Source organism: Arachis ipaensis, chromosome B10 (genome assembly GCF_059453495.1).
Source record: "Arachis ipaensis isolate K30076 ecotype BB chromosome B10, ASM5945349v1, whole genome shotgun sequence".
Lineage (NCBI taxonomy): Eukaryota > Viridiplantae > Streptophyta > Magnoliopsida > Fabales > Fabaceae > Arachis > Arachis ipaensis.
Genome location: NC_142435.1, coordinates 70,973,468 through 70,996,996, shown reverse-complemented (window position 1 = coordinate 70,996,996; position 23,529 = coordinate 70,973,468). Strand labels below are relative to the sequence as shown.

The window sequence follows — 23,529 nt, the reverse complement described above, 5'->3', positions numbered from 1 at the left end:
CTTCTCTTGGAGTTGAACGCCAGTTTGTAGCCTGTTTCTGGCGTTGAACTCCACTTCGCAACCTGTTTCTGGCGTTTGACTCCAGAATGCAGCATGGAACTGGCGTTGAACGCCAGTTTACGTCATCTATCCTTATTCAAAGTATGGACTATTATATATTTCTGGAAAGATCTGGATGTCTACTTTCCAATGCAATTAAGAGCGCGCCATTTAGAGTTCTGTAGCTCCAGAAAATCCACTTTGAGTGCAGAGAGGTCAGAATCCGACAGCATCTGCAGTCCTTTTTCAGCCTAAATCAGATTTTTGCTCAGGTCCCTTAATTTCATCCAGAAATTATCTGAAATCACAGAAAAACACACAAACTCATAGTAAAGTCCAGAAATGTAAATTTTATTTAAAAACTAATAAAAATATATTAAAAACTAACTAAATTATACTGAAAACTATGTAAAAACAATGCCAAAAAGCGTATAAATTATCCGCTCATCAAGCTCTCATTTGTGATGGAGGGACACACTTCTGCAATAGGCAACTTGAAGCACTCCTCTCTAAATATGGAGTGAAACACAAAGTAGCAACTCCATACCATCCACAGACCAACGGGCAAGTTGAGATCTCAAACAGGGAGCTCAAAAAAATTCTTGAAAAAAATTGTTGGAAGCTCAAGAAAGGATTGGTCCCCTCACCCCTTCTCTCTCAACGTTCACCCTTCCCTCTCCTTCCCTCAACCTCCATCACTCACCACCACCCATAACCGCCACTGTCGGGCAAACACCTCGTCGCCGCCGGCCGCCTTCACCCCTCCTTCTCACATTCTACCCCTACACATTACTGAACACCACTCTTCTGCACTTCTCCTTCTGCTTTGTATTCATAGGCCTGCTCTGGTCTCTACTCCTTGCGCTTCTCCCTGTGCCACCATGAGCCCGATCAGTAGCATCGAGGACGATTCTTCATCTTAAGTGTGGGGAGGTCACCATCATAACCGTCGGTAGATTTGGTGAATATTATCGGATACTATCACTTAGTTCATCTTATTTTGCTTTATTTTGCACTATTTTGGGATTATTGTACATATTTGCTATTGTGGATACTTTTATTTTGGTTGTTGCACACTTTTATTGTATATATTGCATTTTAGCCTTATGGTTGTGATTTGAAAAATGTTTTGAATTGTTGAAAACCTAGTTAAAACCTTTGTGCATAAAAGAATTTGTTTTGATTGGAAAAGAGGGTAAACTAAGGAATTTTAGAATTTCTCAATCACAACATTGCATTTAGGATAAGCTTATTCAAAATGATAGAATTTCCAAGGAATTTATCTATAGGGCATCAACCTCAATTGATTGAAAAAGAAATTTTTGATGAATTTGCTTGAATTCATACTTTTGAGCATCATATTTTTGAGCTAAGAACACATGCTTGTGAGTTTTGAGCCTAATTGTGTGGTTACATCTTATAACCACTTATTTTCCTTCTTGTGTGAAATTGTTCTCTTCCTATGATTGTGATCCTTGATTTGTTTAATTCTATATGTCCAATTATTCCTTGTAGTCATGCATTTATATGATTGAGGCCATTATTTCATTAGCTCACTTACCCAAATAGCCTACCTTTTACTCTCCATTGTTAACCAATTTTGAGCCTACCCTTAACCCAATTGTTCTTTATTTTAGCACATTACAAGCCTAAAGCGGAAAATAATAAAAGCCCCTTGTTTGGATCTTTGATTGGCTTAGGCTAGTGAAAGTGTTTTATATTCAAGTTTGGAGAGATTGGGAATATTGGTTGGGATAAAAGGGTGTTTTGTATTTCTATATTTGGGAATTGGGTGTATACTCATGTACTGATTAAATGTATAGACGTTCTTGTATGTAGCTTGAAAGAAAGAAAAAAAATTGTGAAAAAGAAAAGAAAAAAGAAGAAAAAATAAATAAAAAAGGGGATAAAATTCCCCAAAGTAAAGTCCAATAGGAGTCAATGCATAAGTATTATGAAAAATCAAAAGAAAATGCATGAGTATATGGAAAGTGAAGGATGGGTAGTTAGGTTAGTACTTAATAGTATAGGTCATTACATAGGTTAGGTGGGAAAGTTTGGGCTAATCAAAGATTCAAATTCTAATCCACTTATCCATATATGATCCTACCTTGACCCTAGCCCCATTACAACCTTTGAAAAAGACCTCATGATATTTGTATGCATGCATTGAATGGTTGTTGATTGTTAGATGAAGAACAAATTTTAGAAAGCATGATTAGGGGAGAATTGAGTGAATCAACCCCTAAACACTTGAGTGAATAGAGCGGATACACATCCAGTGAGGGTTCGATTGCTCAATTACATGTATTCACCGCTATCATCTATATTCATGCAAGTTTGTGAACCTTTTTGATAATTCAATACGATTGTGGGTTGGATTTGATTCCTATTGCTTTAGCCCTATGCTTATGAATGTTTCCTCGGAAGTTGAGTTGTTTTGACCAAGCGATTGCATTCACATAGATAGTTGCATCTAGATAGTTTGCATTTAGATAGTTTAGTTGCATTGAATAAATGTCATACCCTTTGCTTCATTCTTGGTTTAGCATGAGGACATGCTAAGGTTTAAGCGTGGGGAGGTTGATAAACCCCGTTTTTAGGGTTTATCTTGTGTTGAATTTAGAGCATTTTGATAACATGTCCTAACATTAATTTAATGAGATAGCATGACTTTATGATTGTCTCCTTATTTGTGCTTAGATGTGAAAACATGCTTTTTAGACCTTTAATTTGATGATTTTAATCTTCCTTTGATTCCACTAGATGCCTTGATGTGTTTGTTAATGATTTCAGATTGAAAAGGGCTAGGGAAGGATCAAATAAGTGAAAGCAAAGCATACAAGGTGGAGAAATCATGAAAAGCCAAAGATTTGGAAAAATCCCATGGGCGCACGGGCGCATTGTACGCCTACGCGTGAATTGCGAAAAGCTCCATGGACGCGTACGCGCACTGTACGCGTACGCGTCGAAGGCCGCACGTGATTTTTAAAGAAGAACTCGTGCCTGGCGATTTTGGAGGGTTTTTGGCCCCATTTGGAGCTGAGTTTTTGGCAGGAAAAGGCTACATAGACCAAGGAATGAAGGGGAATGAAGGGGGACACACATGACTCATATTTAGGATTAGTTTTGGTTAGTTTTAGAGAGAGAAGCTCTCACTTCTCTCTAGGATTAGGATTAGGATTAGGTTTAGGTCAATAATCTTAGATCTAGGTTTTAATTCATGCCTTCATCTTCTTCTACTCTTCAATTCATTGTTGTTACATTCATCATTCTTCTACTCTTTTGTTGTAATTTCTTCTACTTTATTTCTATGCTTTGTTGTAGATCTACTCTTGTTCCTTCTATTTTCTTTCAATTCAATTTGAGGTAATTCATAATAATTGTGTTTCTTTTTATTGTTGTTATTAATTCCTTGCAATAATTGTTGTTAGATTCTATTCTTGTTGTCAATTTACTATGTTTTCTTTTTATGCCTTCTAAGTGTTTGATGAAATGTTTGGTTGGATTTTAGTGTAGATTTTTCTCCTCTTGGCCTAGGTAGAGTAATTAGTGACTCTTGAATTATCTAATTCCTTTGTTGATTGAGAATTAGAAGTTGCTAATTGATTTGGATACCACTAAAGCTAGTCTTTCCCTTGGGAGTTGGCTAAGACTTGTGGAATCAAGTTAATTCATCCACTTGAATTTCCTCTATGGTTAGAGGTTAACTAAGTGGTAGCAACGGACAATTTTCATCATAATTGAGAAGGATAATGAGAATAGGACTTCCAATTCTCATAACCTTGCTAAGAGTTTTGTTAGTCGTTAGTTTATCTTCTTTGCCAATTATATTTCTTGTATAAAATCTCAAAAACCCCAAACATACCTCATAACCAATAACAAGAACACTTTATTGCAATTCCTAGGGAAAACGACCCGAGGTTCCAATACTTCGGTTTATAATTTTAGGGGTTTGTTTTAGTGACAAACAATCTTTTGTATGAAAGGATTATTGTTGGTTTAGAAACTATACTTTTGAACGAGACTTCATTAGTGAAATTCTAAACCGTCAAAAATCCAATCATCAAGCAACCATACCACTTAGCACTTCAACTACCACCATACCAACAATACCAACTATTTCCTGAAGGAATCAACTGGGAGCAACTGCAAGGAGACATACACCAAATGAAGGAAGACATACACCATTTAAGAGAAGATGTCAACCAACTCAAGGATAATCAACAACAACAATAGAACCAAGTGAATGAGAACATACAACAACTCCAAGGGAACTTGGAGTACATAAGGAAGGAGCAGCAAGAACAGTTCGACTAGGGAGAGATACAAAGCGCACTCAACAAAAGTGTGGAGCAAAATAAATGGGAGCAGAGGAACCTTGCTAAGTTTAGGAATCTTTATGATGCCAGAACTATCTCAAGGAGGCAATATGATATCAACACACAAGTGAAGCTGAATAACTTGTGTAATGTTGTGACAGACTTAAACCCTGGATTCCCAACATTCATGCAAGGAATGGAGGAGTTAAGTGCAAGACAAGATGAAATTCTAGCCAAGCACAAGGAGGATGAAAGAGATTACATGAGGAGGTGAGGATTCTGGAAGCCCAAAGATACAAAGGCACAAGAGGGATCCTCCAAAAAGGATGATGATGACTCCTCCCCTTCCAAAAAGAAAGACAAAGGAAAAGGGCCAATGAACTGAAGCTACTCAAGGTTGTTGAGTTCCATGGTTGACACTCTCTAATTTCTGAATTCTGTTTAGTTCTCTCTATGTTTTTAATTTCTATTTAAGAATAAATAGCATTGCTAGGATAGTTTATGTTTAATGCTTAGTTTTTTTTATGCCCTGAAGTCTTTTGTGAGTCCTTTGAATTACAAGAAAGAAAATGCAAGGTTAAGTTCAAGTTTCATCAACATCAATAAAAGCATAGTTTGTTTCCATAAGAGTTGTTGTGAGTGTTACAAAAACAAGAGAAAAAGAGACTAAGATCAAGTGAGAATGTTCAAAAACTAAGAGATAAGGAACTAAGTGTAGAACCTTGAATGAACTGGAAAGAAAATGAGTCATGAAAAACAACTAGGCTTAGAAGGTATGACAAGTAGAAGCTAAGGGGTGTCCCTTGAATATCTATAGAGCCAAGAAGTAGTGAGCAATAAAGACCCAAGGCTCTGAGCATCAACTACTAGGATGGAAAGAAACACTAAAAAGCTCAAAAGAGTTAGAGAACCTAGTAGATACTTGTGGTGAAGATGTGTCAAGAAGAGACTTGGGCAAGTAGATTCTCAGGGATGTTTCAACACCTAGTACCCTAAAGCCAACTGGTTTAGGAGTTCTAATTGAAAGCCTAGCTAAAGGGTTGTCTTGAGACAAAATATTCAGAGTCGTGGTCAATGAAAAAGAAAAAGTAAAAAGGGAGGAACAGCCAAAAGAAAAAGAAATAACTCTTGCTACTTCAAGGTGACAATCAATGAAAAGGGCCCTAAAGCTTATACTTTGGAGAACCCTCAGAGGATCTAGGAGTTCTTTGTGACATTGAAACAAAAATATTCATGTGTTAAATACTTAGTCCTACCCTTAATAATGTTTGCATCCATTCAAGGTCAAGTCTCAATTCATTCAAGAACCACTCACATTGATTTGCTTGGGACAAGCAAAGCTTACGTTTGGTGTTGTAATGACTTGCATCATTTACCCTTTTTCTTTGCATAAAAAGGACCATAAAGGAGCATAATCTCTTTTGATCATTGCAATTCATGCATTATTTGATGAATATTATGGTACATTACTTTGAAATGAGTTTTTGTTGAATTTCAGGTGAAAAGAGCAACAAAACTGGGGGAGAAAAAAACAAAACAAGCTGGGCGTGTGAAACTGGCGTGCCACTTGGAACAAAAGCCACAAAAATGCACTGGCGTCACACGCCAGGAGCTAGGCGTGGCACGCCAGTATTGTATTCCAGAAAGGATCCCCAAGTCCTCTATATGGGCGTGGCACGCAGGCTATGATTTCTAGAGGAGCATGACTGAAGAAATTGCATGGGCGTGGCACGCCAGAAGCTGGGCATGGCACGCTAGTGTAATTTTTTAGAAAGCAATGTTGAAGGCCACTAAAAGGGCGTGGCACGCCATGCTGGGCGTGGCACGCCTAGCCCATCACATACTGTGGGCGTGCCACTTGAACCATGGGGCGTGGCACGCCAGTTCATCCATCCAGAGGGGATCATCACTTAGGCCTGCCACTTGGTGTCGAAGGCGTGGCACGCCAACTTCAAATTGTCACTTTGGCGTGCCACTTGAAGAGCCAGGCGTGGCACGCCAAGCTAAAAAGAATCACACTAAAGGGGCGTGCCACGTGAGCATCAAGGCGTGGCATGCTAGTACAAGATTCCAGAGAGCAATATTGAAGATCCAAAAGGCTGGGCGTGCCACTTGGTATCGAAGGTGTGGCACGCCAGTTTCCAATCATCACTTTGGCGTGCCACTTAAAGAGCCAAGCGTGGCACGCCAAGCTAGAAAGAGCCACATTGAAGTGGGCGTGCCACTTGAGCATCAAGGTGTGGCATGCTAGTACAAGTTTTCAGAGAAGAGGTTGAAAGCCAAAAGGGCTGGGCGTGCCACTTGATGTCGAAGGCATGGCACGCCAGCTCTCAATTGTCACTTGGGCGTACCACTTGAAGACCCGGGCGTGGCACGCCAACACTCAAGGAGACCAAAGCAAAGCTGGGCGTGCCACTTGGTGTCGAAAGCGTGGCACGCCAAGCTCTCATCCTCACTTAGGCATGCCACTTGAGCATCCAGGTATGGCACGCCAATGATAAAAGGGCCAAAGCAAAGGCTAGGCGTGCCACTTGGTGTCGAAGGCGTGGCACGCCAGCTCCAGATTCTCACTTAGGCGTGCAACCTGAGGACCTAGGCATGGCACGCCAGCTACTGGATCAAAGAAGAATGCTGGGCATGGCACGCCAGACCCTGGGCGTGCCACGCTAGTTCAATTTGCCAGAGACGAAGATCAAGCAACCACAATGGGCGTGGCACGCTAGACCCTAGGCGTGCCACGCTAGTTTAATTGGCCAGAGAGGAAGATCAAGCAACCACAATGGGCATGGCACGCCTGACCCTGGGCGTGCCATGCTAGTTCAACTTTCCAGAGAAGAAAAGAAGAAGGAAAAAGCCTGGGCATGCCACTTGGGTTCGAAGGCGTGGCACGCCAGGCCAACACCAACACTTAAGAAGACCCTGGGCGTGCCACTTGGGCTCGAAGACGTGGCAGGCCAGGGACAGCAACACATAGGGCGTGCCACTTGAAGAGCTTGGCGTGGCGCGCCAAGCCAAATTGGAGGTTAGGCGTGGCACGCCACTGAAGCGCCAGTCACACGCTAGTTGGAAGGTCACGTTTATTGAGTTTCATTTTCCTCTAAATTGTAATTTTCTTTTCTCTTTTGTATTTTCTTTATTCTATTGTTAGGAGTAGCATAAATAACCCCTGAAAAGTACTGAGAAGGGGTTAAGAAGTTAGGAAGCTAAGTTGTGGAGAGAGTTTTTTAGATTTACTTTTCACTTTATCATCTCTTCCATCTTTGGTATTTTTCTCTGAGCTATGAGTAGCTAAATTCCCTCTCATTGAGAGAGGGAGCTCTATTGTACTTGATGGATTAATGATAGTTAATTTCTTCTTCTCTTCATCTTCTCTTTGATTTGCTAGAAGGAATTTTGTTCTTCATGTTTAGTGTTCAATCATCTTGGAAAAGAGGTTGAATGCAAAATGGGTTTCATGGGAACCTTGGAAAAGGAAACATGAAACCATGCTAGAAATTCTTTCTCACACTTGAGTAGGATCTGGGTTTTGGTGTTTGGATATGGTGACATATAATCCTCCCTCTACTTAGACCTATGATGATGTGTGGTATAATCAGGGACCAAGCATATCTCTCTTCATGAGCAATTAGACCAAGGAATTGGCTATTGATCAAGATCTGAGAGATTGAGTCACCAAGGGATTGGGGCTCAATCAATCATGATTGCCAAGAGGTCAATGAGTTGCATGATTGAAGAGGATATGATCTGGATTTAATCCAAAGAGATAACATCTCCTAATCTCAATGAATCCCCTGTATTCTTATCTTCCACATTCTTTATAGCTTTCTTTACATTCTGCAAATCCCCATTCCCATTTACTTTTGAGTCATTTATGTTTATGCACTTTACATTATTGTCATTTCCTTTTCTGCACTTTACTGTTTTTCTTTACTTTCAAGTCATTTATGTTTATGCCCATTTCCAATTCTGCAAACACAATCTATTTTTCTTAGCTTAACTAATTCACCAATTGATTAAAATTGCTCAAATCTACCAATCTCTGTGGATACGATCCCACTCCACTGTGGGTTATTACTTGACGATAATTGTTGGTGCACCTTCCAAAAGAACGGATTCATCATTTTTATATGGGGAGTGAAATCCGGTCATCACGCGTGTACGCAAAACCCACACTATTCGTACAACAGCAGCAGTACCAGCAAGTGCACTAGGTCATCCAAGTAATACCTGAGCAAGTCAAGGTCGATCCCACGAGGAATATGGCTTGAAGCAAGCTTATGGTTGTCTTGCAGGTCTTAGTCAGGCAGAATCAGAAGGAGTTATGTTGAATGTGTAAAGCATGTGTTTTAAACCTATTAGGAATTGAATGGAATAGAGTTGAGAGTAGGAGTTGCTTTGTCTTTCTGAAGTAACTCTGATACCATCATCTTCTTTGCTTGTGAATGATCTTCTTCTATGGCAGGTGATAAACCGCTATTTTACAATTTATCTTGTGCTAAATTGAGTGGTTTTTATCAGTTCCTCACACTTACTCATACAAATTGCATGGTTTTATAAATCCTTCCTAATTCTGTACTATTATTGAAAACATGCTTCTTTGGCCTTAGATTTGCTAATTTTTAATTCCCCTTTATACCATTCGATGCCGTGATCCGTATGTTAAGTGTTTTCAGGTTTTATAGGGAAAGAATGACTTAGAGGATGGAAAGGAAGCATGCAAAAAGTGGAAGGAACACAAGAAACAAAGGAGATGACCAGCGAGGATCGATGCGCACGCATGGCTCACGCGTGCGCGTGACTTGAAGCTTTTCACAGCGACGCCTACGCGTGACACGCGCAGAAGACCATCGACGCGTACGTGTGACTTACGCATACGCGTGACGTGCGTCACGTGCTTAAATTGCAGAAGACGCTGGGGGCAATTTTGTGCTGGTTTTTGACCCAGTTTTTGGCCCAGAAACACATACTGGAGCCAGGAGATAAGCAGAGACTCAACACACATTCACATTTACACAGTTTTAGTTTTAGTTTGAATTCTAGAGAGAAAAGACTACTTCCTCTAGGGTTCTTCGCATTCATAGATTTTTAGTTTTATGCTTTTGAATTGGATCTTGAGAGAGTTACTACATTCGATTGAAGTCTCTATCAGTACAGTTTGCTTTTTTATCTTCCTTACCCTTTTGCTTTCCATTCAGTTTGTTCAGAGTTACATATGGATATCTTTGATTTTGGAAATTATTAATGCAAGAGTTATTTTTACATTTAATTTTATTATTTGTTTGATTATCATCTCCCCTTAATTTATTAGTTCAAAAATTACTTTTACTACATTAATTTTAATTACCATGTCTCATTTCTACTCCCTTTACATGTTTGCAAAAATGTCACCCATGTCAATGGAGTAGACTCCCAACTTGACTTTGGAGTTGATTAATAGGAGACCCTTGAGTTGGAATACTCAAGTGTTAATTTGTAAATGGAAGTTGTTGGCTGACTCTCTAGTCACTAACTCTAATCCTTCCCTAGGAAGGGATTAGGACTTGTGAATCAGAGTTGATTAGTTACTTGACTTTCCTTTATTAGGTAAAGGATAACTAAGCAGAAGCAACAACCTCTTACTATTATACTTGAAAAAATTCAACAAGGATAGAAATTCCGATTAATCTTCTCCTAGTCAAGGCTTTTATTTTAATTATGTAAAATCTCTTGTTAATTTTTATTGCTTTGATTAATAGTCATTTATTTCTCTATTCCCCAACTCTAAAAATTTCTCAGAAAATTTCTGACCAATAAATTGCACTCTTTTGTCAACTCGTTGGGAGACGACCTGGGAATTCTACTCCCAGTATTTTATTCTTAAATTGTGACAACTCTTTTTAAATTGATAAGCGGAATTTTCGTCAGTTAAGTACTGTACTCGCAACGCTATTTTTATTATAAATTCTTAATCGGCAATTTTCCGCCACTACAAGAAAAACACCCATTCAAGTATACTTGAAAAGTGTAGCCAAAGGTGAAAAAAAATGATGCCTTAGGCTATGGCTACGCTTTTTGGGCTACGGCTACGCTTTTTGGGGTGATTCCTATTCGGCCGTTGCCTATTCTCAAAGGCTACGCTTTTCTGCACCAAGGGCTACGCTTTTGACGTTTGGGAATAGGCTACGCTTTTCAAGTGACGCTGTCCAGGACCAAAGGCTACGCTTTTCAACTTTTATTTTTCCAGAATAGGCTACGCTTTTCAACGCTACTGCATCACTTGTAAAGCGTAGCCACATTGTATACCATAGCTACTTTTTATAAGCGTAGCCTTAGGTCCCTCTTTTTTTTTGTATACTATAGCTACTGTATATATGTGTAGCCTTAGGTCTCGTTTATTTTTTTTTGTATACTATAGCTACTGTATATAAGTGTAGCCTTAGGTCTTGTTTTTTTTTTCTGTATATATATATATAATTATCTAATAATTATTAATACAACATAATAGTTAATATGATTACATGTATAATAATTCTGCATTTTTATTTAAATGAGTTGAATATTACAAAATAAAAATAAATACATAATTATACTAAATAATTTTTTTTATATAATAAAAATTATCTCTAACCAAAATATATCTATAATATTGATCCAAAAGTACTAGAATGAAGTTAACTGTAAAAATTCATACATCTCAAATATACTCTTCACTATTATTTAAGCAACAGAAAATTCATACATCTCAAATATACTCTTCACTACTTTAGGACAGCGGCGCTAGAGTTAAGCAACAGAAAATTTAAGAACATTAAAGAATTAATGAACAACCTACAACCAGAGCCACAGCATGGCATGCACAACCTGGTACAGTGTATAGACACCAACAAAGTTAAGAGACAATGAAACTTACATCATCAGAGAGCTTCATGTTTTTAGTGTGTATACGAAGAACTTTAAGTTGGCCAACTTCATCAGGAACACCAATATCAATTTCCCTATCAAATCTACCGAACCTTCTCAATGCTGGGTCAATGATATTTGGGCGATTTGTAGCTCCAATAACGATAACATGAGCACGAGATTTCAATCCATCCATAAGAGTCAAAAGCTGTGAAACAATCCTCCTTTCAACTTCACCATGTGTCTTCTCCCTCTTGGGTGCAATAGAATCAATTTCATCAATGAAGATGATGGATGGTGCATTCTTTTCAGCCTCTTCAAATGCTTTCCTCAGATTGCTTTCACTCTCTCCTGCCAGTTTGGACATAATCTCCGGTCCATTTATACAAAAGAAGAAAGCTCCCGTTTCATTAGCAACAGCTCTTGCTATCAGTGTCTTCCCGGAACCAGGGGGTCCATAAAGTAGAATACCTTTGGGTGGTTTCACACCAATCGACTTAAAGAGTTGTGGATGCCTCAAGGGAAGCTCTACCAACTCACAAATTTGTGCCATTTGTTTCCTGACTCTACCCACGTCATCATATCCAACTACATCCAGCCTCTCTTCATCCTCTCTTTTCAAAGGCTCCCCCTCACAGAAGATTTCAGTATCTGGAGCAACCACACAGTACTCCCCAGGATCAGTTTCAATGACCTTAAACTCCACACTTCTCATCCCTCCATGGACAAGAAATAGATCTCCTTTTCTGACAGGACGATAAGCTTCCAAGAAGTAAGCTGCAAAATTTACATTAAAAAGTCATAATATTTTACAAGCACCAAAATAATCATATTCCACATGTAATATCAATGTCGTCCAAGAAACTGAAGATTATAGATTCTATATATACTACTAAGTCTGTTTGGCATGCATTCAAATTAATTCAATTCAATCAAATATCAAGAAAGGTGACAATCAATCATACGAAGCTTGACAAGCCAAGACTACTGTCTCTCCAAATAATAATAATAATAATAATAATAATAATAATAATAATAATAATAATAATAATAATAATAATAATAATAGCTTACTATAATTATAACACAAGCAATGTGAATGTGAAAAACACACGTCATGTATAGCCTATTCAAAACAAGAAGTTGTAACTTGTAAGGACTTTGAAGAGAGGTAAGAAATTTTGCAAAACACCCTGACAATCAGTAACGAAGTCTTATAACATTAATAGAAATACTCAAATTAAAGTACTCATCACTAAGAGCAAGCCCATAAAGCAAGTCAAATTAAGTAGCTATCCCTAAACCCGCAACTTAAGAGAAGCTCAAGGTAGAAACTCACGTTTGAAGAAAGCATCAAACAGATTGCCAGTGACACCTTCAATGGTATCATCAATAGGCAGAATGTGCACACGTTTCCCATACTTCACATCAGGGCACTGGTGCACGGACACAACATCTCCAAGACGAACCCGCAAATTCGACCTTACAACTTTGTTCATCCTGATCTTGGGCTCTTCACAGGTGTCATCAGCAAGAGCTATGCAAACAGTATCCCTCCTTTTCTTGCCCTGCAAACATATACAAATCAAAAACCCCATCTGACTTAGAAGTTGCAACACAAAGAACAAATATAAGAGATAAATTAATTAAAACTTTAAGACATTCTGATATTTGTACTCCAAACTCGAAATGCTTTCATTAGATACAAATAAATGACATTTTAAATTTAATCCAACTCTATTTGCAACCAAGTCAATCAATCATGATCTTCTTCTTAGTATACATGGCCTAGTACTCCACAGTATAAAATTCAAAATCTCACAACACCATCCGTTAAGAAAGAACAAAACAAAAACAGCACTCCAGTAAGAGACTCTAAAAAATAGTACTTTTTGTGGGGAATCAAATAAATCAATTAAGAGCTAAGACACAGCAAGAGGAAGGTAAGTAAGAAGATAGAGGAGGGTAAGAAAATGACCTTGATGAGGATAGTGTCGTCACGGAAGAGCTGGAGCAGTGAGAAGTTATAAGCTAACTTCACAATAGACAACAAAGGTTAATTTTAAATATGGAGCAGATGCTGGTGGTGCTGGGTGAGCAGTGAGAAGCAGTTAGAAGATAATGGCAACAGAAAAATCACACAGTATAGAAATCATAGTAACAACCTAAATAAAAAATCATAGTTAAAAAAAATATGGAAAAAGAAAAAGAACAAGAACATGAATCAACTAATAGAATCAACCAACAGAATAGAATCACAGTAATAACAAGTTAACTACAATAATTAAAAAAGAAAACTCAAGTAATAACAACATAAATTAGAGATGGATAGCACTCAAGATATAAGCAGAAAGATAGCAAATCAGAAATCTATGGGAATCTGCAGGCTGTGTTTATAGAAATGGATAGCACTCAAGATATAAGCATAAACCTTCTAACCTTGTCCCAATTGAAACTATTTGTGCTGACCTAACTTAGAATTTTAGGAACATGAAGCACAAATCAAAACACATGGAATTAGTTAACAGATAGAGTGAAGAGGAGGTACCTGTCACAAATTTGAACCTATTCCATCATGGATGCCATTCTTTGCTGATCAGCTTCTAGAAGTAATTCAAAACCAGCTAACATGCTCTTATCCATGATTCAACCAGGGATTTTGGAGAAGAAACTCAAACCTAAGGAACGAAATTGAAACCAGTTAACTAATAATAATATAGGATAAAACTAAAGACCAAAAAGAAATAGAAAGCAAACAAAACTTAACTAAAGATGAAGCAGAATTTTGTGCAGAAGATGAAGCTAAAAACCTACTAATTCTTCTAGGAATTTGTGCAGCTTCCTCTGAATTCATGTTTCCTCTGATAAAATTAACAATGGAATCATCAATTTGGAATCAAAAGTGATTAGAAGCACTAATAAAAATTAAATAAGCAAGAGTGACCAGAAACACTAATAATATGCCTTATAATAAAAAATAATATGCATAATAAACTAAATTCACAAATGAAACCAGCAAGAGTGATCAGAAGCACTAATGAAGCAGAAATAATAGAGTTGTTGTACAACAACAAAAAATATTCACTAACCCTTCGGCAAGCTTTAACTATATCTGACTCTGGGAATTGAGCACCACCTCGAATGTCCTATCACCATAAATAAAAGTAAATAACTCAGCCTCACTAAATGGAAGTAGAAAGAGGGAATTTGGATGCACAAGGTATACCTTGCTATAGTACCACTTCAGCAACATTTCCTTTGCCACCCCGCACATGCCACAAAATAGAGTAAATTTGACATGACCTGCATATGTTACCAAAATCATAAGAAAGATGTAACATTTACTTTTACAAGACAACATAGTGTTTTAGGGATAGAAAAAGAACCTTGTTGCACAACCACTCAGTCCAAGATGGTTCTTTGCATAAAGGTGAAACAAGTATCAAACCAAGTACACGTTGTCTATACTTCATCTATTGTAAACAGTAAACACATAAAAATATTAGAAAAATTGAACGATCCATCATTGAAACTCTAATGTAATTTAAAAAGGGGAGAGGCTGCATAGCACCAACATAATAACTTATAGCAAATAAGGTAAGAATGTAAGCCCCGGCAGCTACTCCTATGCACATTACTGCACTAAGACTGCAGACAAAAAGAATGTTGGGGTCAGATTGCCTTCTCAAAATGAACAACTGCCAATATTCAAAGCCTAATGAAAATTGGTGTAAACTAATTTTCTTTATGTCATTAAATGTAAACTAATATTTTAAGCTTGAACTTACTCACCCAAAAAAGTTGAGAACCTCGGCTATTTGATCTGCTAGGTCATCAACAGAAAGAATTGGATAATCTGGAACAATCTCAGGAGCTCCCAACTGCAACGATTCTTGAACAAAGTACAAGATGATAAAAAAGCAAGAACTTAAAATATTATCAATGAAGGAATTTATAACAGTGAGGAGATATATACATCAAGTAACAATAATCAAAACCCCTAATCAGAAGTTCCAATCATCAAAATCCCTAATCAGAACAATAATTATTTACCTGACCTTGAGCAGAGGTCAAAAATAGTGCAATTGTTATTATACCTTGCAAAGATAGTGCATCAGTGTCATCTTATTGTTAGAAGCACAGGTGTCAGTAAGCTTTAAAAGACTATCCAACTTGAATCCAATTGCGGATCCTGCATAAATTAAAAAATAAATAGTAATCCATAAACTGTTAGGACCAGTCTTCACTATTTCAAATAAAGTCAACGCAAGTACACACACACATTAATATAAAACTATAAGCTTCACACAGTAAGACAGCCACTATAAGTCCAAAGTATCTGGCACATGAGTTATAATATTTATCTATTCTATAGTATGGAAACCCTTAACCTAAAACAAAGAAACCAAATTGCACATGTCAATCTCAGAATAGCACTAAAATTTGAAGCAACTGTTCTTCATTACAATATCATATGAATTAATATACAACAGATACCAAAACATCACCTTCCACTTTTACTTGACAACTAAATATTTTCTATTCTGGTAATATTTTTATAAATTTGATTATACAAAGTGAACACCAACCTGTCAATATCAGTATAACACTAAAGCTTCTTCTGCCTCACTTCAGCATCCTGCATATACATATACGTATGAAATCACAAATAAAAATTAAAATAAGCAATAAATAGGAAAAAAAGGGTATTCAAGTTGAAGAATTTAGAGGGGAGCAGGTGCGTACGGAAACTGGGTTACAAACAAAACTAAAAATTAGCATCCAAAACACCTTAAGTACTTTCAGGCCCCCACCTTTCTTAAAAAGCTTTCGAAGAAACAACTTGACAAGAAATATGTTGAAAAGCAGGCTGTAATATACAATACTAATTAATTTTTCCTGTTAACACAAGTGATCTAATAAAAAAACAGACTTAGTTCCAAAAGTTTTAAAAACATCAAGTCATTGTAAAAAGTCAAAAAGGATGTTGAAAGGCTTACCCCAAGAAGTATTCCCATATCTAATGTCATAGCCGAAACAGTCCCACCCTGCAAGTAGCAAAGTGCAATAGAACTCATTCGAATTCCAAATAAGTTGCTAATCCACTAACAAGTAACAACCTTCTCTTTTGCATATTGCCCCAAACAAATTTGAAATTCTTTTCTATCACAAAAATAATTTCAGTAAATACCCTATTCAGTTGACCACTTTCTGTGATCTAATGACAGCCAGCCAGTCCAAACCTATGTGATCTAAAATAATAATGACATTGATATGCTAAACCTAGAAATCAAGAAGGCAGTGAGCGCCATGAAATTGCATTGCCTTTTAAAACAATTAATTCGAAAAGCTAAAAGAATGCTCATTATCAGATTGCACAAGCAGCAGCAGATTCAAAGGAGAAAGGAACCAGAATGTGGAGAGGTAAGAAGAACGAGCAGACGCGGATGGAAATAAATAAATAGTATGCATTTTCATCAACAATACATGGCTTGATCATCAATTCACATTTCACAATTGCATATAAACCAGATTATTATACCAAACCCCCAAATTAAAAACCCTAAAATTGGAACTCTAAACCACCCAAATTTCAGAAACAAACGGAAATCTATAGAATACCTTCTCGATGATGTGAGCGCAGAGAGGACGAGCTGAGCGCAGAGATGACGATGGTGAGGGCGCAGCTAATGATCAATGCAGGAGGGCACAGGTGACGGTGAGTGGCGAAGTCGTGAGTGGTGTGGAGATCAGTGCAGGAAGGTTCACGATGGTGGTATGGGCGGCGCGCGATGATCAGAGCAGGAGGGTTCATGATGGTGTGAGCTTCACGATCTTCACGACGGTGTGGCGCTGAGTGGTGAGTGGGGACTGGGGTGCGATGATCTTCGCAACGGTGAGGCTTCACGCTCTTCGCGCAGTGCAGGAGGGTTTTCTTCTCTACTAGGAGGGTGACTTCAATTCTGAGCTTTGGAGGAAATGAAAATTTTCACCAAGTGTTAGCTTACAGTGTGTGCTTTACACCGGGAAAAAGTTAAGAGGAGGGGGAAAAAATTTACTAAGTGTCTAATTTTTTGCTCTAAACACATTAGGCATCACTTTTAAAACGCACCCAAAACATAATAAATAGGCTACTCTCTAAAAGCGTCTCCTTTGATATGAAAAGTGAATCTATAGATATCAACCTACGGCTACGCTTTATAAGTGATTTCTAAAATACCTAAGGCTACACTTTTTAAATGATGCCATAATTGTGTATCGTTTTCTCATATAAAAAGGCAACACGGAGAAAAGCGTAGCCTATTCATAGAATAGGCTACGCTTTTCAAATGTAGCTTAAAAAAAGTGTGGCTGAATGGGTATTTTTCTTGTAGTGCGCCCGTCAGCAGGCTGTAAATGATCAAAGCTATTGCCCGTGGTCATTGACCTCTTCTGCTATAGAATGAACGCCAAGGCCCTTGGTATTCAATCCAATGGAGGATGAAGTACATAGCAATCCATTCTCTTGGTGATCCTACTCAAAAGTCCACAGACAAGGTAGAATCTTTCGGATCAGAAAACGCTGCTTTTTGGATCTAGCCTATACCACGGAGACCTTAATCTCCTTGGAGATCGGCTGAATGATAAACCCCAATTTAGTGGTTTATCCCGTGCTTAATTTGGGTGGTTTTATCAACTTTTCTCACATTTATTAAATGAAATAGCATGGTTTTGCAATTCTCCCTTGATTTGTGCTTAAATGTGAAAACATACTTTTTAGGCCTTAAAATAGCTAAATTTAACTCACTTTAATTCCATTCGATGCTTTGATATGTTTGTTGAGTAATTTCAGGTTCATAAGGCAAGTATTGGATGGAAGAAGTGAGGAGAAAAGCATGAAAAGTGGGAGAACTCATGAAGAAGTGAAGGAACCGTAAAGTTGTCAAGTCTGACCTCTTCGCACTCAAACGACCATAACTTGAGCTACAGAGATCCAAATGAGGCGGTTTCAGTTGCATTGGAAAGCTAACATCCGGGGCTTCAAAATGATATAAAATTTGACATATTAATTCGCGTTCAGGGGCGCGCACGCGCCATGTACGTGTGCGCGCCGATGCTATCTGTGGCCCACTAAAGTGAAATCGCCCCCAACGATTTCTGAAGCATTTTGGGTCCAATCCAACTCATTTCTGATGCTATTGAACCCAAGGATTAAAGGGAAAATGAACAAAGTAGTCATAGTTTAGTTTTCATCATGTTTTAGGTAGAATTCTAGAGAGAGAAGCTCTCCCTTCTCTCTAGAATTTAGGGTAGTTTAGGTTTAATTTTCTTAAATTCACTTTCAATTCTTGTTTTGATTTAGTTTTCTCTTGCTAATTTCTTGTTATTACATCTTAATCTTCTTAGTTTCTCTTAATCATTTCCTTTAATGTGTTGCTTTTATGTTCATGAACCTTGTTGGATCTCAATTTTCTTTAATGTAATTTTTATGTTTCCATGTTCTTTTATGTTGATCTTAGTTGCTATTATTGATTTCTTGCTTATGTTGGTCATGGGTTTCTTTAATTCTTGCCTTTTATGATGTTTATTTTTCTTGCACACTAAGTGTTTGATATAATGTTTTCTTTAGTTCTTGAGTAGTTTTCTTGACTCTTGGCCTAGGCTAAGGGAATTGAGTGACCTTGAGTCATTGGGTCTCAGTGATTTGGTGATTTGAGAACCCTTGGTGATCAATTTGATACTCATTGACACCAACCCACTGCTAATCTAATTAGTAGGTAGGTTGGGACTTATGGGTTGATGTGATCAAGCCTATTTGATGTACTTCAAGCTTAGGAGTAGACATTACGTACTTAAAGCTTTTAGAAGTAGACTTAATGGGTTGGTACCTCATAATTATCAATATTTGGTTTGTAGACAAGGATGGTGATCTCAATTACCTATGTCTAGACAAGAGTACTTTTCCTTTATTTTATTTAGCTCTTGTCATTTTACCTTCTTGTCATTTAATTTTTCTTGCCATTTACTTTCTTGCAAAAATATAAAACCAACCCCCTTACCCCCTTTATAGCCAATAATTGAGCACTTCATTGTAATTCCTTGTGAGATGACCTGAAGTTCAAATACTTCGGTTAATTCTTATTGGGGTTTGTACTTGTGACAACTCAATTTTTTGATGTGGGAATTGTTTGTTGGTTTAGAACTATGCTTACAACGAAGTTCTTATTTCTAGAAGAGAAATTCTAAACCATCGAGCAAAATCTCATTATCAAAATGGCACCGTTCCCGGGGAGTTGCAATGGTGCTATGTTATTGGCTATTATATATTTTGTGAATAGCTTAATTTTTGTTTTGTTTTTTAGTTTTTGTTAGTTTTAGGATTTGGTTTTCTTTTTTTCTTGCTTGAATTTATTTTTGTTTTCTCTTATTACCATGAATTTTCATTACTTTGGCTATGACTTAGGTTCAAATTATGTTGTAGGAAATGGGAGCTACAATGAGGATGTGCATCAAGGATGGAACAATCAAGGATGGGAGGAGCCTCAAGGGATTGATCAACCTTCTTGGCAACAACAACCTCCGGATTCTTATGGGTATAACTCTCATCCTAATGCATATCAATCTAATGGATGTGGTGACCCTTATTGTGATTGTCAACAACCACCACCACATGCCTATGAACCACCCCCTCAACATGATTTTGAACCACCTTACTCACAAGCCCCATACCACCAAACACCTCATTATGACCCTAATCCCTATCCACCATACCAACCACCTTATGAACCATATGAACCACACATGGAACCACCACCATTCCAACACAATTACTCTCAAGAACCACCTCAATATACACCATCTTTATACCCTTACCAAGATGAACCACCTTCCAATTATGAAACTTTCCTCCCAAATAATGGACCTTCTCTTCCACCATCACCTCTCGATGAAGCCCCCACGCATGAATTGAGAAATCTTGAATCTCATATCCTAAGGCAAGAAGAGGAGGATGAAAAGAAATTTAAAGAGCTAGGAGCCAAGATGGCTATCCTAGTGGAAGTCGTTAGCAATATGGCCTCATCCTGACTAAGCCTAAGCAACCAAGGCACTCCCGTTGACGAATGTGGAGAGGGAATTAAGGAGCATAGTGAGGGAGTGAGTTTAAAGCTTCAAGGTGAAGAAGAAGAGTTGAAGCAAGGATTGCCAGAAGGGGAGGAAGGCGAGATAATTGAGCCGGAAGAAGTGGTTGAAGCCTTTGAAGAGGTTGACCAAGAGATGGATTCAATCATTGAAGAATTCTTATGTACAATTGAATCCTCTCCAATTGGGTTTGACATAGAGGGTAAAGAAGAAGATACCTCACCTCCCATACCCTTGGTAAGCAATGAAGAAGAGATTGAATTGGAAGGAAGCTACCAAGAGGAGGAGGTTGAGCAAGAAGCAAGCTCCATCATTGAAGATGATTCCACACCAACTAATGAGTCTTTTGGAATTGATGAATCTCCTTCATTGTGTTGTGAAATTGATGACAAGGAGGACCGTGCACAACCTCCAACACATGGTTTGAGCAATGAAGGGTGTATAGAAGAAGTTGGTGAGCAAGGAATTGAAATTAAAGATGCTTGCAAAGAGGTGGAAGATGCAAAGAAAGACCACAAGGGAATGGATCTCACATTGGCTAAGTGTGGAGAGGTCCCCCTTTCTAAGTCACCATCCTACATAACATTCAAGTGGGTAAAATTCTTATCTCTAATCTTTACTTTCCCACTTGAATATGGTTTGATTGAAAATGATGGTCAACTTAGAGCTCTTTGTGGAGTTAAGAGTAAGAGAGAGTTGTGTAGTGGTTGGAAACATCATTCTAGGTTCATTATGGTTGCTTGCTCAAAGTTTGATTGCAAGGTTTGGTGTGGAGCTAAATTGTATGGGTCTAGGAAGTTGTTTGGAGGCTTCTTTGAGAATTCCAAGGCTAAACCACCCAAGTGGAATCATGATGATCACTTTGAAGATGGGTGTCAAAACAAAGTGTGGGATCCCGGATCGCACAAGGAAAATTAACTTTGGGAGCTCATGGTTTGTGAAGAACTCCATCAAAGCTTGAAGATATTAACATTGAAGAATGGAGCTTATTGGAGATTCAAGCATTGGTAGATGTTCCAAGATGGTTACAAGCACAAGCCATCTTAAGAGGAGCTCCCCATAAGTCCAACTTAAGGACAATAAACAAAAGTGCTAGGTGGGAGACACCCCACCATGGTAAACTCTTTCCACTCTCTTTTAGATTTGGTTAATAAATGATTTGAGTTGCCATTATAGGTAGTTTTTGTTATTTTCTATACTCTTATACATTTTGCTTTGATTGGTTGGTTGTTTCTTAGTTTGTTTTGATTAGTTTAGTTGTTGTTGAGTTGCATTTTGCTTGTAGTATAAGTTTTGTTTCTAGTGTGTTTGAAAATTTTTCAAAAACCAAAAAGATTTTTTGTTGAATTTAATTTTGGTTATATTAGAATGCTTATAGATTAGGAGAATGCCCTGCTTAAAAAAAAAAAAAAAAAAAACGGGCATCGGCGCATAAGCGCGCGGTGCGCGCGCGCGTCGATGTGGTTTCACAACTCCTAGTACTAAAACCCGAGAGTTGTGCCCACTTTAAGCCTACTTTGTGCCAGGCGATCCGCGCGTAAGCACGCATGGCGCGCGCGCGCCGATTGTCCCTGCAACATCCGCGCGTAAGCACGCAAGGCACGTGCACGCGGATTATTCCTACCGCATCCGCGCCTGAGCACGCATGGCGCGCACGCGCGGATTGTTCCTGCTGCATCTGCGCCCAAGCACGCATGGCACATATGCGTGGATTTGCACCCTGTTTTTCTCCTTTCTCCTTTCTCCTTCTTTCTTCTTTTCTTCTTCTTTCTTTCTACTTTTTTTTTCTTTTTCTTCTTCTTTCTCTCTTGAAAAATTTTTTTTCTTTTTTAAAAAAAAAATAATAATAATAAAATAAAATAATTAAATTAAAAAGAAAAAAAATTTTCTTTTCTTCCATCCTCTTTCATTGCATTTGCTTATTTTCATTTATTGCATTTTAATTTTATTTTCATACCTTGTTCTTATTTTCTTTTCTAGGTTTCTTGTTTTAACATTGGTGTTAGATTACTCTTACTCAATTGTTGAGAATTCCTTGGATTATTTTGGTACTCCGTGACTTGTTTAGCATTAATTGTAATAATTGTTCCACAAACAAGATTAGTGCTTTAGTCCTTCCTAACTCATTATTCTTTGTTTTTGTACCTCATTATCATTGAGTTAGGATAGGACCAATTGCTCTCATGCTTATCACTAATCTTGTTTGTGTCAACTCTTTCTTATTTGAACTTGATGCTTTTGAGTGTTCTCTTCATGCTTTGACTTTACTCTTGCATCAAGTGTTAGTTAATATGCCTTAGCTTATATTTCCTTCTCACTTATATGTTGTAGCTACCATATAGTTGAGAACCTCACTCTTATTTGGCATTAGCCCCCGCCTATGTTTTATTGCCTTGATATCTTTGTTGTAGGCGTAATTCTCTTTCTTTTTCTTTCCTTTTAGGTTGGCCACCAAGAGGGAAAGGATAAGCTTCAAATGGGACAACAAACAAGTCCATACGCACAACCTTTTGAAGGAGTTCATCAATTGTAGCAACCCATCCACCTTGCTATTCTTTGCATGCACCGAGAACAGTGCAAATTTCTAAGTGTGGGGAGGTCGTCCGACCGATCTCCATGGGTAACTATTTTCTTTTCCAACACCAATTTTTATTTTTTGTCTTTGTTAGAATAGTTGTTGCATTGCATGATAGGTTGCATGTTAGTTAGAATTGGTACATATTTTACCACTCCTTTTTTGTTAGGACTACTTGGTTAGGGTGATGATTTCTTTTTCAAGAAAATTTGTTTTTAGGGCACCCTACCAATTTGAAAAATTTTTTTTGTGATGAACTTGCTTGAAGAATTTATTTTGGAACATGGTTTTTGAGCTAAGAACACAAGCATGTGAGTTTTGAGCCAAATTGTGTGGTTACATCATATAACCACTTATTTCCATTCTTGTGTGCATTGTTCTCTTTCTATGATTGTAATCTTTGATTTGTTTGATTCTTTATGTCCATTATTCCATGTATACATGCATTTATATGATTGAGGCCATCATTTCATTTAGCTCACTTACCCAAATAGCCTACCCTTCATCAACCATTGTTAGCCACTTTTGAGCCTATTTAATCCATTTTGTTCTTAAGTTTAGCACATCACTACCCTTAAGTGAAAAATAATAAAT

General features: G+C 37.7%; 1 protein-coding gene and 1 pseudogene across 1 annotated transcript; both read right to left on the bottom strand.

The window, feature by feature from the left end:
* Positions 1-11,168: 11,168 nt before the first annotated feature.
* On the bottom strand, positions 11,169-13,883 carry LOC148580365 (cell division cycle protein 48 homolog). The gene is made up of 5 exons (XM_088492045.1): positions 13,824-13,883; positions 13,219-13,275; positions 12,580-12,808; positions 11,251-12,017; positions 11,169-11,201 (listed from the first exon to the last, which is right to left on the bottom strand). Exons 1-5 carry the CDS (start codon positions 13,881-13,883, stop codon positions 11,169-11,171), a joined length of 1,146 nt encoding a protein of 381 aa, XP_088348171.1.
* A 29-nt stretch (positions 13,884-13,912) lies between these two features.
* Positions 13,913-16,318, bottom strand: LOC148580364 (protein NDL2-like; annotated as a pseudogene).
* Positions 16,319-23,529: the final 7,211 nt, after the last annotated feature.

What these genes read in the sequence shown, in the direction of transcription:
- LOC148580365 (XM_088492045.1), bottom strand. Translation starts at nt 13,883, where the DNA reads ATGGATAAGAGCATGTTAGCTGGTTTTGAATTACTTCTAGAAGCTGAT. An exon ending in ACGACACTATCCTCATCAAG is followed by an intron (nt 12,809 to 13,218) that starts GTCATTTTCTTA and finishes ATATGTTTGCAG; the next exon opens with GGCAAGAAAAGGAGGGATAC. An exon ending in ACATGAAGCTCTCTGATGAT is followed by an intron (nt 11,202 to 11,250) that starts GTAAGTTTCATT and finishes ACACTGTACCAG; the next exon opens with GTTGTGCATGCCATGCTGTG.